Source organism: Colossoma macropomum, unplaced genomic scaffold (genome assembly GCF_904425465.1).
Source record: "Colossoma macropomum unplaced genomic scaffold, Colossoma_macropomum, whole genome shotgun sequence".
NCBI lineage: Eukaryota > Metazoa > Chordata > Actinopteri > Characiformes > Serrasalmidae > Colossoma > Colossoma macropomum.
The window spans coordinates 22,130,976-22,145,652 of NW_023494796.1; the positions used below are offsets into that span (position 1 = coordinate 22,130,976).

At 36.1% G+C, this 14,677-nt stretch overlaps 1 protein-coding gene across 1 annotated transcript in view; it reads left to right on the forward strand.

The window, feature by feature from the left end:
• The window catches only part of LOC118816636 (neurexin-1a-like), a 524,474-nt gene that overhangs the window by 263,331 nt on the left and 246,466 nt on the right, over positions 1-14,677 (forward strand). Inside the window, exons 16-18 of the mRNA XM_036583126.1 lie at positions 1,211-1,384; positions 8,113-8,139; positions 13,623-13,742. Of these exons, the coding sequence (XP_036439019.1) occupies positions 1,211-1,384; positions 8,113-8,139; positions 13,623-13,742 (321 nt within the window). The remainder of the gene's footprint in view (positions 1-1,210; positions 1,385-8,112; positions 8,140-13,622; positions 13,743-14,677) is intronic.

Below are 14,677 nucleotides of genomic sequence, written 5' to 3' on the forward strand. Positions count from 1 at the left end.
CACACAGGACAGGAAGAAACAGAGACTCATGGAAGAAACTGAGCTCTCTCTATTTGCGCAATATTAACAGCTTTTGCTGTTAAAACAAGCACAACCATTACCATGAGGCTTCATGTTCAAATTCACCTTAAATGGTGCAGCAGTTATGTTCGGAAAATTTGATTACGAAGCCACCTTTAGCTTTGAACAATCACTGTTGTTTTGCTGTCTTTTTTGTAAACTTTGTTCAGCTCAGTTGTTTTGCTCTCTGTTGTCTAAATTTAATTCAAACTACTAGTTGTTTTTAGTTTGCTGAGCTAGTTTTTATTTTAATCCTGCACGCCCAGTGGGCCTCATTCACCAATACCTAAATATAGTTTTTTCTTAAATTTGCTCCTGAGAAAGGTCCTTAAAAAAGTCTACGTCAGATTCACGATGTGATCTTAAAACACAGAATTGTTTGTGCCTTTGTGTTCGAGTGTGTGTAGATTCTGTTCTTCCCTAAGAACAAATCCCAAATAAGAAAACCTTGGTGAATTTTAGAGTCTTTATGAAACAAGTGTAAGTGGGTTTTAAGGAGAATTTTGTTCTTAAGAATGGTTAATGAGGCCCAGTGGTCTTAAAAATTTTAAAGTAGCTTTACCTGTGTACCATGGATTTTGTATTTTATTTGGAAGGGTAAAAAAATAATCATGTCCATAATATTTATTACAAGTTCTATTATCAGCATAAAAATTTGAGTGAAGAGTAGAATCTTTGAATGTTTCAGAAATTTCGGAATTTGTTAGTGCTTGGTATGTACCCTGTTTGCTTTAATGACAGTGTGCGCTCAAGCTGGCATGGACTCTGTAAGTTTGTGAAAAAGTGTCTGATCAGTAGATCAGATTCACCTGAGTCATCTGAACACATGTTTGAATGGAAGGAAAAAGACTGACCTAAGGCCTTAACGTGGTCAATTTCACAAAATTGCCTCAGTTTGAGTAATGACCGAGAAATAGTGTGGAAGTGTGAATGTTTCTTCTTCATTTAATTAGTTATAACCTTTTTTCATTTTTCAAGAATCTTAAATGTTATTTATTTCCAAGTCTGAATGAAACAATCCCATATTTTCATTGTGGTCTCAGCCTTTTGGACCCCACTGTATATGTATTAAGTGTGTTTGTGTGTGTGTGTGTGTTGGTCAGCAGCCCTGCCCTGCTTACACATAACATCTAATCTTTTCCGTCTACAGGAGACCTGTACATTGGGGGTGTGGCCAAAGAGATGTACAAAGAGCTGCCCAAGCTGGTGCATGCCAAGGAGGGCTTCCAGGGCTGTCTGGCATCTGTAGACCTGAACGGCCGGCTTCCTGACCTCATCTCGGACGCTCTCACCTGCGTGGGTCAGATCGAGAGGGGCTGCGAAGGTGAGGCCTGCACCTGCCGCTGGGTTGCCCTCTCAAACTCTTTTGTCTTTCTTTCTTCCCATTTATTTTTTTTTATCCTTGCAGTTAGTGCATTTGCTTTCTCTTGCGGCTGTGAACAGAGTAACACAGGGAGGCGACATATCCCCGAGCCCAGAGGTGTAAATAAAGGGTTACGCAGCAAGTGCGACAAATTGGAGCAAACTCGGCCTCCAGCCTGACTCACGACCAGAAGTAAATTTGTCAGACCATGGTGCATCAAAAGTTTGGGGACACCTGCCATTTCAAAAGTTGTTTTAGGTCATGAATTTGTTTTCTTTGTCGAGTTTGCAAATAATTAACACATCAAAAGTCATTTTTTAGGTAAATCCTTCTCTTCATACTAATGAAGGCACTTTCATGAGCATGAAGCTGAGGGTTGAAGCAAACCCAACAGATTAGCACATAGTTTTGATTCTGGGGCAAAAGACAGGAACGGGGCCTCCTGGAGGCACAGGCTCTGGAACACTGCAAAAAGTGTTATCTTGGAAGTGAAATCATCTTATCTTAAATCTAAATCTGGTCTAATATCTAGTAATATTTCTCTTTTTGAGATTGTTATAAAACTGTTATAAGATTATTTTTAAGGCCCTTACCCTACATTTTTCTTGTTGTATTTTATTTTTGTCCCTGAGGTCCACTTATAACATTCGTGTGGGTTTAGGTACCAAAAACATTACAGTTCATGACAGTTTTTCAGCCTCTCTTTATCCTTTAGAATTAAACAGGCTGTTTTTGTTACTGTGCCTTTAAGACAGATCTATGTAAATGTGTTCAGTTCTGTTTAGCTGCCTTGTTTTGTTCCTTTCAAAAAGCAGTCTGAGCTGAAACACTCCTTATAAAGTCATCCTGAGCGGGTGGGGCTAAACAGCTGTAGGCTGAATGGGCAGATATATGTAAACGTTTTGTTTTTTTAATGCCATCATGGTAACAGTTAATTAAAAATGGGCAGCTTAGTTTCCATGTATGGACTGGATGTACTGGGGGGTGAACTATGTTTTGAAACTTTAGCACTGTATACATCCTACATTAATCTCTCATTTTAAAAAAGCAAGGATTTTATTTCACAGTAAGAGGCCTTGAACTTATTTTTAGATATTTTTACTTGTTTTAGGTGATTTGAGTGAAATTATCTCGCTCTGTTGTCAGATAATTTTGCTTATTTTAAGAAATATTGCTCAAAACTTGCAACATTCCCTGCCCATATAAAAAATAAACATTAAATTAAATAATAGTAATTATAACCTAAAAAAAATAAATATACTGTATATTTTTGAATAAACAGCAAAATTCAAACGTTACTCTGGAAATTTCAAAAGAATACAGTGTCCCCAAGCATTTGACGGCTGTTTATATATGTGTGAAACAAACTTAAATGGAAATTCCACCAACTTTATAAAACGTTTTTCTGCACAATTAAATGACTAAGATGGAAACAAAGTCATTGAGAGTGGTGAGTGTGGGTTAGTGTGAAATGCTTCATTTTAGAGAAACTTACACAGTCAGAATTGTTCACTATGGTGGTGATAGGAACCAAACATCTGAAGAGTTTAATGCCTCTAAAAGCTCATTCACAGAAAGTTATTACGTGAACAGGTTATGAATACACTGCCTGATGTCTGAGACATTGTTTTATGATAGGTTTAAGATAAGACATTGGCCTAAAACATACTTATCAAGATCTGATCATGGTGGAGAGGTACATATAAGCTTTTGCACTGCAAAGTTTTTTTAGACATTGTGACTGGCTGGCTCCTATTACCACCACTGTAGAGAGATTTGAGTCCATAATTTTTTCCATTTCTGAATGTCTTTGTTTACATCTGAACCAGTGAATTATTTAGAATTTTTGAAAAATGGATGGGATTTCCCTTTAAGAAATGATTTCATGGCTTGATCTCATCTTCAAACACATGCTAGATGCAAGCATACAACTCTTTTGAGAAGCGCTGTTAAGCATCCAACATAGGGAAAAGGATGTGCATGTTACTGAGAGGAATCTGACAGGACTTACAAAGCGTAGTCTAGAGCAAATGAACAAAAGTGAACTAAAAGGATAAAAACGGGTGTGAATAATTGAATGGCGAGGACACACTCGCAGGCTGGCATGCTGGAGAAGAAAGAAAGTCCCTGACATCCCAGACTGCTTTTGCTTTAATGGTGACATATCCTGGACTTGATTAGGCCCCAAATGGCCCATCGTCTACATCTAAGAAGAACAAAAGTCACTTTTTCGGTGGATTATTTTGTAGAATTTTTTTGCAGACTGGGCCTGCGCAGTACCATGCAAAAGTCAGAGACCACCCTTCATTTATTTATATCCAGTCAAAGTGGCCAATAAATACAAGTAATTAATTTCTCAACATCAGGAAAAAGAGCAGAAAACATATTTGACAGAAATACACACAGAAGTGTCAACAACTAAATACAATATCATTGTTTTCGGTATTTAGCGTGTCCACTCTTTGCCTTTATTATAGCTTCCATTCTTTTCAGGAGACGCACTTTCAGTTTTTAAAAGAAATCTGCAGGGATGTTTTTCCACAGTTCAGTCTTAGAAGTTGGTTACATTTTCTGCTTCACATTATTTAAGTAATTCCAATTACAAATGTTGACACATCTACTCTTCTACATGTCCTTTCAGACTCAGTAGCTGCGTTCCAAAGCCTTGGCTGCAGCTGAGGTAGGGCGTGTTCTCGGAAGGACTGTCCAATGGGGACTCATCCTTGGTAGCCTATTAGTCACACAAAAGGAACAGCCCTAACGAGGCTGCGTGGTGACGTCACCAAAAAGGTCCCGCCTCTTGCAATGCGGCACGAAACTTGTGAGGGAACTTGTGAGAGAAAATGGAGCCTGTTGCATTGTGTTTATTGCTTTTTCGTTTCCTCACGGAAATGGAGGAGATGTTCTTATGTAGTACGATAAACTACATATATACAAATATTTCAAAATAAAATACGATATATGGACAAATGCTTTAATTAGTCAGTCATTTTACACTTTATAAGGTAACGAAGATGAATTCAAGAACATTTTAAAACAAGCTCTGCTCCAGTGGCTTTGTTTTCCAAGCACTATCATTTTTGAAGTGCTTGTTTTTTCTTCATGCCATTTATGTGCAGAGAACTGTGGGTAACCAAAGGTCTGGAAGGATACATCTGTTGCATCCTCAGTGTCGCTCAGAACTAAGGCTGCATTTCTAGGCTGTATACAAAGGGTGTTTCGCTTTGGAGCGGCCTGCTATGACATAGCGGCCGAGAAATGCAGCCTACCTCAGCTTCAGCCTAGGCTTTGGAACGCAGCTAGCATTGTTGTCTTCTCACAGTGGAAGGATGGACAGAAACACCTGTGAACTTTTTCAGGTCTGAATCAAGAGTGGAGCTTAATTTTCTCCTCTCTCTCAAAGATGAAAGCTTTAAGTGCTGTTTATCTGATGGGGAAAGTGCTGATGGTCTACCAGGTCCTGCAGGTGGTTGTTAGGATTCTCGTTTTCTCTACACCTTTTAATGTTTGTTACTTATGTTCCTTAGACTTTCTTTATGCAAGTGGATCATCTTATATCTAATCTCATCTCCTCAGAAATAGCTCCTGAAAGATGAACCCAGTTTGACTGGAAATTCAATAAATGAATGGTGATGTGTTGTTTGGACAGTACTGCATATGTATATACTCTGATTTAGACCTAAATTATTTACATTTGTGGATTACATGTATTTCTCACTTCTGGCCAGCATAGTGTACTTTAATCTTGGCATAAAATAACTTTCTGACATTATTTGGACATTTTCCTCATTGAATATAACTACATTTGGTCAGAATTATGGGGAAAAACATAATCATATCCCTCTGTTGCTCTACATTCACTGTTAATATTTTCTCGGATTGAGCTCAGACTCATTGAATAGACATTACTTATTGTTGTGTCGTTCAGTAGTGAATGTAAACATTGTTCACACACACATATACATGAGCACACCCCCTCTGGCGGACTTTATGGCTAATAAAGTGTGAGTGCACTCTGCCGGAATGTTCTGAAGCTGCTGCTCCTGCCTCCTGCCATTTGTGTACCATTTTAGCATAATCACGTTACGCTCAGTGGATTATCGGTATTGTCAGAGTTATCTCTTATTTTACTCTCGTTTCACTGCACCTCCTGCATGCTCGTCGGATCGGAGAGTTTGCCAGGAGCAGCCTCCTCTTGAATAATGGATGCTGGATTCGCTGTGGGGAATGCGCTCGGCCGGGTTTATTTTCAGGCTTCGTTCGAAATACGTGTTAGTTTCCTTTTTCTTTTTTTTTCTTTTTCTTTGCCTAGTGTTAGATCTCATTGTTGTCCATCCTTCTTTGATTTGCTGGTTCTTACGGTTTTGTGTTCTTCTGCACTAAACAGCATTTACTGCTGTAGGCAGCTAACAAAGATGGCCAGGATGATTAATCGATAGTGATAAATATCAAAATTATACATTTTTTACAACACTGATAATAAAGTATGTCTTGGTAGAACTTTACAGATCAATAATAAGTGGGAAATAATATGGTAATTTTAAGGTAGCAAGTTGTACTAACCTCAAAATTATAAGTTAACAATTTTAGTGGCAACATGTCAGTAATGAAATTACAAAAAATAACCTAACAATTGCATGCAAATCTTCTAGTTGTTCATAAATAATTATTTAGTAATTGTAGTCATAGCTAGTTAATAATAAATGGAAAAAATATAATATACTGAGCTTTCATGGAATCAGTGTATTAATATCAGACATCATTTCAACCTATTATATGTTAACAAGAAAATAAGCATGCCATTTTTAGATTGGTACAACTTGTACCATTATTTTACCTTTTTATTACTGACTTGTTACTGCTACAAAACTAGAAAATTAGCATGTTTCTTGGTTAGCGCCATTTGTTACCATAGTGTTACCATATTATTACCCACTTATTGCCAATCTGGAAAGTAAATTGCTGCCATATTTTAAATGAAATGATCATACAATTTTGTCCTAAATGCAATATTAGCAGCAAAAGCTTAAACTTTGAACAGCTGCTACTCTGGAACACTAGTTGGCGAAGTCTAGTCATTCACTAACAGCAGCACAGTGCAGAAGTACAGTTTACAAGCTACTTAGCTATCTTTAGAGCCTTAATTATCAGGAAAAGAGGAGATTAAGGGGAAAACCCTGTACATCCACTGTATCAACTTTATTCTCTTTTAATCTTTTAGTTCCTGTTTTTGTTGTTTCAGCAAGAAGTCAGCAGGAATTGGGTATCACATTTCATTCTGTGATGTACTTCAGAGTGAAAGTCACTAGTTTTTTAAGGAGAAGATTACAGGAAAGCTAGAGTTTTGATGAATTCAGTATTTTAATTTATGAATTTGTGAGTCATGCTTAACCTGACTAGAATTGTCCTTAGAATGACCTTGTACATGATACAAATAACAAGGTAAAAAGGGAATTTTTTTGAAGGTATGCAAGATGCAGTTTTAAAGGTATGCAAAATGAATGTTGAATGTAAATGTAATTTATTTATTCTCCATAACTATCTATTTGATAAAATATTTTGGTTTATTATACTAGATACCTTTGTTTTCTTCAAAGTACAGACTTGTTCAGACTTTCAGAAGTTTATTCTTATTATTAATTGTCAGTATCAAAAGATAAATGAACAAAATAATGATATATCAGATTATCATCATTTTTGACTATATCGTCTAGCTGTGGAAGTGAATAAAAAGCTGAGGCCATTTGATTATTGAAAAGTCCCTTCAAAACTGAATGCTATCTATCTATCTTTGTATCTATCTGTATAGATCTATCTATCTATCTATATATATATATATATATATATATGTGTGTGTGTGTGTGTGTGTGTATCGCTGTTGTCAGAAGAAAACCTCATATCTCCATTTTTGTCATTTTTCAGTTTCTGATAATGTGAAAATACCTGTTGCCCTTTACATCCTCTGTAAATTTCATGATGAATGGACCAACAGAAATGGCCAAAAACGACGTGGAACAAGGTCTGGTTCCACTGACTTACATTAAAAGTAAAGTATGTTTTTTCCTTCTCCTGTAAAGTTACCATTTTGGAGATACAAGGTTTTCTTCCGACAACAGCGATATATATATATATGTCTATGGATCTTTTTATCCATCCATTCAGCCATCTGTCCATCCATTTATCCTTTCATCTATAGCTGTATGCAAAAGTTTGTGCGCCCCTGGTCAAATGACACATTTGTTGATTTTCCAAATGAAAATAAGTTACACATCCTCTAGAGAGCACATACTTCTGCATGTTTTAATGCACACTTGGCTGAATTTAACATAGTATTTGATGACAAATGCCTGATTTGAGTTTGTTCCCTGTAGAGGAGTAAGAGTACATTTGACTGAGGGTGTTCAAACTTTTACATGCGTATCTATCTATCAATCTATCAGTCTATCTATCTATCTATCTATGTATGTGTCATGTATCTATCTAGCTAGCTATCTATCTGTTTGTCTGTCACCTGTCTCTCTCTCTCTCTCTCTCTCTGTATACATACATACAGATTTATATACTTGCTTGTATATAGTGTCTGGCTGTCTGTTTCTCTAGTTGTCTGTCAGTGTCCAGTATTCAGTACTTCTACTAACTCCTGATATTTCTGCCTTTTTCCTTCCTTGATTGGTTTTGGCCGACAAAAGTTGCAATGATGAAAGCTGACCTACAAGGTAGATAGCTTTGTTTGTTTGAAACTCAGTCTGAAACCGCTGCACCCGCTACCTCACACCTTCATCACCACCATCATCACCATCATCCTGAATTGAGAATCCTGTACATTCGGTTGTCCACTCACCTTTTGAATGGAATGGAATGGATTCCCCTGTACAGAATGCAAATGTCTGTTTTTGTATTTCTGGCCATGGGACTTCACTGACTCTTCACCATTCAGTTCAGTTTTCCACACTTTTCTTTGTTTCTCCTGTCATCATATATTTTTTTTTTCCCAGAAGCATGCTCTCAATACCAACTGCATGCAAACGCTTACACACTGCCAGCAGATTTTTGTATGTCAAACATAATAAATAAAACTAAAATTGCTTTAAATTTAATAACATTGTCTGCTACTGCTATTGCTTAAAAAGTCATAATAATTCAATAACACTACAGAACTTCAGAAACCCCACATTACTAAGACAGCTATTATAACCATAATCATAACCCGAAATACATAAGCATTTTTAAGCATTCCATGCTGTTTTCCCAATGCATATGCCATTTAGCTGCTACTAATACATTTGTAACTTATTATTACCATGTACTTACATAATGGCTTATAATAATATCATTATAATAACAAAAACAATAATAATAATAATAATAATAATAATAGTAACAGCAACCTAATCGCTCATAAATGACTCATAAATCATTTCACTAACATTTCACTAACATTTCATTAACATTTCTCATGAAGGTAGGGTAGACGGACAGACATACGGAGAGAGCTTCGGACAGACAGACACGCTCTTTTGCTTTGGCTTTTCTTTCTCTCTCTTTATCTCTGATATTTTCTTTCTCTCTCTCTCTCTCTCTCTCTCTCTCTCTCTTACATATATACATGCACATACGTTACTTTAGCTGTGCAGGTGCAGCAGATGCCTGCATTAACTTGCACAGCATACAATGGAGTTACATTCTAAATGATGATGAATTTATAGAATTCTTGCCTATTAATTGTTTTATGTTGGTACAGAGATGGCACTGATTGGATACTAGGTATCTGTATCAATATCAGCAAAAAATGCTGGAATGGATATCCAAAGGGGTAAAAAGAATGACTCTGATCCTATCCTAACAACATCTTATTATCCTAAGTAAGGCTAAATGATTTTATTGCCATCTTTTTTATCTGATTTGTATTCTTCTTCTTCTTATTATTATTATTATTTATTAGTTTATTTTTCTGCCAACCCATCCCACAGGTTTTGAAACATCAACGCTGTTTCAACTTCAGAATGTTGTTGGTGTTATTGAGAAAAGTGTGCTTTTTGATCAGATGTATAGTTTTTGCAAAATGATTGTTAAATGGCAATTTTTCCCCCATAGTAATGAATGGGGGGCAAAAGTTGTGCAGCCAGTTTATCTCATGATGATACAGCAACACCTTATTAAACATATTCAATACCATAGCAATGGCCTAGCAACCCCCTACCTTAGCAAACACCTGGAATACTATAGCAGCCACCTAGAAACACCCTAGCAATCACCTGGGATACCATAGCAACCACCTAGAAGCACCCTAGCAGCTATCTGGGATACAAAGCGACCACCTAGCTACACCTTAGCAACCACCGGAGATATCATAACAACCTCCTAGATATGGGTGAATTTTCATCCAAATCATTAGGGTCTTCGGTAATAGAACATAATTGTATCGTATTCTATTGCAGTTATATTTTTAGGTTACCCTGAATCAACATACACCTTATCCTGATTCCAGGTTTTTTATTTAACTCCTTTCTTTTTTAAAAATTAATAAAAAGATACAAATATGTACCTTTCACCTGGGAAAGTGAATATAGTGTATCTTTAAAACGTATTTATGGCACACAGTTTGATCTTAAGGCCACTGTTGTATCTTTGACAGTACAATTATATTGTGTGTAAGTAAATAAAAACATAGTTTGACCATGGACACCAAAACACACACACACACAAAAGTATTTGCACATTTGCAACAATATTGTCACATTGTACAGCTAATTCCAAAGCTTAGTACTTTTTAAAGAAAAAAAAGCACTGTCAGCTTGTATGAAAGACACAATATCGATTTTGTTACTGGAAAAGAAAAAGTAGTATTGTGCCATCTCTTAATTTGGTATAAGCATGAACTAAACTTCAATGCTGTACTAAGAATTTTGTGAGGACTAAATCAACATAAAACTGTTGTAAACCTCATAAACTGTTCAAAATCTGCATTAAAGTCAGACTGAATTTGTTCTGCATGACTGTGTGTTTCTCTGTTTGTTCTTTTTCAGGTAGCATAAACCTTTTGCACCCTCTTTGTGAGCACTATGCATTTTATGTCTTGGCCTTTAATATGGTATTTAATATATTATATGTGCTTAATATGCTTTAATATGTGTATATACACTATATGTCCAAAGGTTTGCTCATTTCCTTTGAGGTCAAGGGTGTTAATAAGGAGTTTATTGCTGCAGTAACAGCCACATCTCTACTGGGAAGGCTTTACAGTAGATGTGAGAACATTGCTGTGAAGATTTGATTGCATTTAGTGATTCACAAGAGCATTAGTGAGGTCAGGTACTGATATTGGATGATTAGTTCCGGATCACAGATGCCACTCCAGCTCACTCCGAAGGTAGTGGATAGAACTCCGTTACTCCAGAGAACACAGTTTCACTGTTCCGCAGCCCAGTGTTGGGGGGCTTTATACCCCTTTAGCTGATGTTTTTCATTTGGCATGGTGAATTCAGGCTCCTGTGTGGCAGCTCCAGAGCGTCCCATTCTATTGGAAGTGGTTATTCAACCAGCAATAGATGACCCTTAAAGTGACTGAATTCACTAATTAGAAAAGGTGTCTATATACTTTTGGACATATAGCATATATTAAGAATATCTTGTAGATGAATGATTTGAAGATGATATTAATGAATTTCATTAGCAAGTTGACTTGATTGGCGTATCTGGGACTTGAGATTGTGTCTGCTCGAATTCCCTTCACTATTTGCCATATGGTTGATCCATCCTTATCAAAATTAATATTCCTTGCAAAAAAAAGAGCAGTTTTTAGTTTCACACTTCTGTTCCGCTTTGATTAGTCTTGTCTGTCTCGCAATGTGTGTGTGTGTGTGTGTGTGTGTGTGTGTGTGTGTATGTGTGTGTGTTACTGTGTGTTTGTTAGCAAGGCGTGGTCTGTCTCAGACATTTATTTGTGACATATCTGCTTGCATATATTTCAGGGGTGTAATGATATAAAGAGTTTCTAATATGCTATATGCTTTTTTACGTACAGAGGTAAAAACAATACATTTTAAATGGAGAGGCAAAAACAAAATGCCCACTTTTTTTTTTTCTTACTTAAATGCACCAGCGTTCAAAAGTTTGCAATTTAAATACACTCACATTTAAAAGTTTGGATTTCATATACTCTACCTTTTAAAAGTTTGGAATTTAAACACTACCTTTTAAAAGTTTGGAATTTAAACACTACCTTTTAAAAGTTTGGAGTTTAAATACTCTACCTTTTAAAAGTTTGGAATTTAAATACACTCACATTTAAAAGTTTGGATTTCAAATACTCTACCTTTTAAAAGTTTGGAATTTAAATAATCTACCATTCAAAAGTTTAGAATTTATATAGTCTACCTTTCAAAGGTTTGGAATTTAAACACTACCATTCAACAGTTTGGAATTTAAATACTCTACCTTTTAGAATTTTGGAGTTTAAATACTCTACCATTCATAACTGTGGAATCTATCTTTTAAAGGTTTGGAGTTTAAATACTCTACCATTCAAAAGTTTGGAATTTAAATACTCTTCAAAAGTTTGGAATTTAAATAGTCTACCTTTCAAAAGTTTGGAATTTAAATACACTACCATTAAAATTTTACATTTTTGGTATCAACATGATCAGCTCTTTCCCACAAAAAAAAACTTGTATCTCTATTTTTTTTTTTTGTTTTTACTTTTTTACATAATTCTGGTTACCCTCTGCTTTGTGTTAAAATATCATGGTGAATGGACCAATAGAAATGAGCCAAAATGATTTTGAAAAAATTTCTTGTTACATCAACTTTCTCCTATGAAGTTTCCATTTTGGAGAGATACGGTTTTGTTCCAGCAGCAAGAATATACAAAAATAACGTGCAATTTGGAATTGTTTACAGATGTTTTATTCAACATTTCCAGAATTCTAAAGTTTTAAGTAGTTGATAATATACAGTAATGATTTTTTAGGTTTCTCTGCCTTGAGTTCAAGTTATCTGCCTTGAGATTGATCTCTGCTTTCTTGAAAGCTGAGAAGTTCAGGGCGAGCATATTAGAATCATTTTATGTTCAACAAAATTGTTTTTATGTTATTGAAAACATTCCAAACTTTTGATCGGTAGTGTACACACAAAGTTGAAAATGGTTGTAAGTGTAGTGGAGAGAATTGTTTTCTTTCTTTTTTTTTTGGTTGTTTTAGAAATCTGTTTATAATAGAACAGAGGAATCCATTCTAACTGAGGTCAGTCTGTCTGATATGGCAAATATATTTAAATGTCTCAATTATATCTTTTGCACTGTTTTTGGCACATATTTACAGTTACAGGGTATTAATAAAAAAGATTTTAAAATGTGTATCGAAACACCCCTAATATAGTCTAATGACCATTTACTTTCCAAGTGTAAAGAAAGTTTGTAACCTGGTCAGGGCTCAGAAGCGAAATAAAAAGAATTCCTCTTCAAGCAGAATGAATCCTTTGACATTTCTTGCCTTATAAACCACCAGCATTCCTAACTGGTTTCAACATTCCTAATTAATTCCATTCTTGTTCCATAGGCTGTGCGTCTAATAAGGTATGCTTGTATTGATCATCTACAGCCTAAACACAAAAATACCACATATGTAGGGCATAAATAATGAGTAAGGGAAAAATAATGGGCCTCATTCCCCAACCATTCTTAAGAAGAAATTTCTGCTTAAAACCCACTTAATGCAGTTTTCACAAAGATTCTGACATTCACCATTGCTTTCTTATTTGGGATTTGTCTTTAAATAAGAGCAGAATCTACACACACTCGAGCATAAAGGTGCGAACAATTCTGCATTTTAAAAACACATCATGAATCTGACGTAGACGTTTTCTTAGGGCCTTTCTCAAGAACAAGTTTAAGAAAATACTTAGGAAGACATTGGTGAACGAGGCCCAATGTTATTAACCACAAGAGATTTCAAATAATGTTTCTGTTCCAGAACAGTCAAGAACAAGTACTTTTTTAATTCTGTTTGGAGCCCTGAGCCTGACACAGGTGCTGCTCTGAAAATGAGCTGAATGTAGCTGAATTCACCTATAAACTGCTCAGCTAAAACTCAGAGCTGAAAGTAATTAGATGTAACTCTCTCTCTCTGTCTCTCTGTCTCTCTCTCTTTCCTCTCTCTCTCTCTCTCTGTTGTGCTTGTTCTCTCTCTCTCTCCCTCTCCAGGCCCAAGCACCACTTGTCAGGAGGACTCTTGTGCGAATCAGGGTGTATGTCTGCAGCAATGGGAGGGCTTCAGCTGTGACTGCAGCATGACTTCGTTTGGGGGGCCGTTGTGCAACGATGGTAAGTGAGCTGGATCAGCCGTCTGCACACATCATCTCGCTTCAGACATTACCAGACAGCCTGTTAAAGACAGGCCGCCTCACAAATTAATCATTTATATATATATATTTATATTTAGTTAGTTAGTTAGTTAGTTAGATTGTTAGTTAGTTAGTCATGTGATACTATTGATTTTGGGTAATGTTACTGCAAATTCTAATTTTAGAATGATTCAGATTACTATTGAAAGTAATATGAAGGTTATGTAGATATTAGAGTGAGGAATTGAGGTGGGGAGCCACATACAGTCAGTTTAAGCCTATGAAGTAATGCATGTTACTCTAGGACATAGTGTTTATGGACCGTAAATACATGACTGGAAGGTAAGTAGAGTCAGCTTGAACAGCTCGCTCTGTGACTCTCCGAATGCAAATCTTCCTGTTTCGCCATCCTCACCCAGCCTGCAGCCATCACAAATTGCCTCTCTGACATTTCAAAGGTCATTGGAGATGTGTGAATTCCATTTCAGATGCCTTACACTGTAATTAGAAGACGACGACAAGTCTTGACCTACAAGCTCCATTAGTCAATATTGTCCAAGAGTCAAACTAGCAAAACTGCCTGTGTAAAGAATATAAAATATAAAAGAGCTGCTCGATTGTCTATTAATATTCATATCTTTGCTTCCCTTTGTCCTCTGTTTAACACCTAAAGGTAACCCAGAGATATTTCCATTTCTGCACGGTTCAGTTTAATTGAAAAACGTCCGTCTACTGCTCTTCTAATCCAGTCTGTGTATTTTTAAAGTCGATATTGACATCGATAGAGATTCAATTAATTAAAAGCTTTCAAATGCCTACTGTTGGCTGAGGCCTCCCTGCTTCCCCATTTCAGAAAATCATTAAGGTCCATACAGACTAGCAAGGAAATCTGTCTGATTCTCTAGAGTGTGGTGT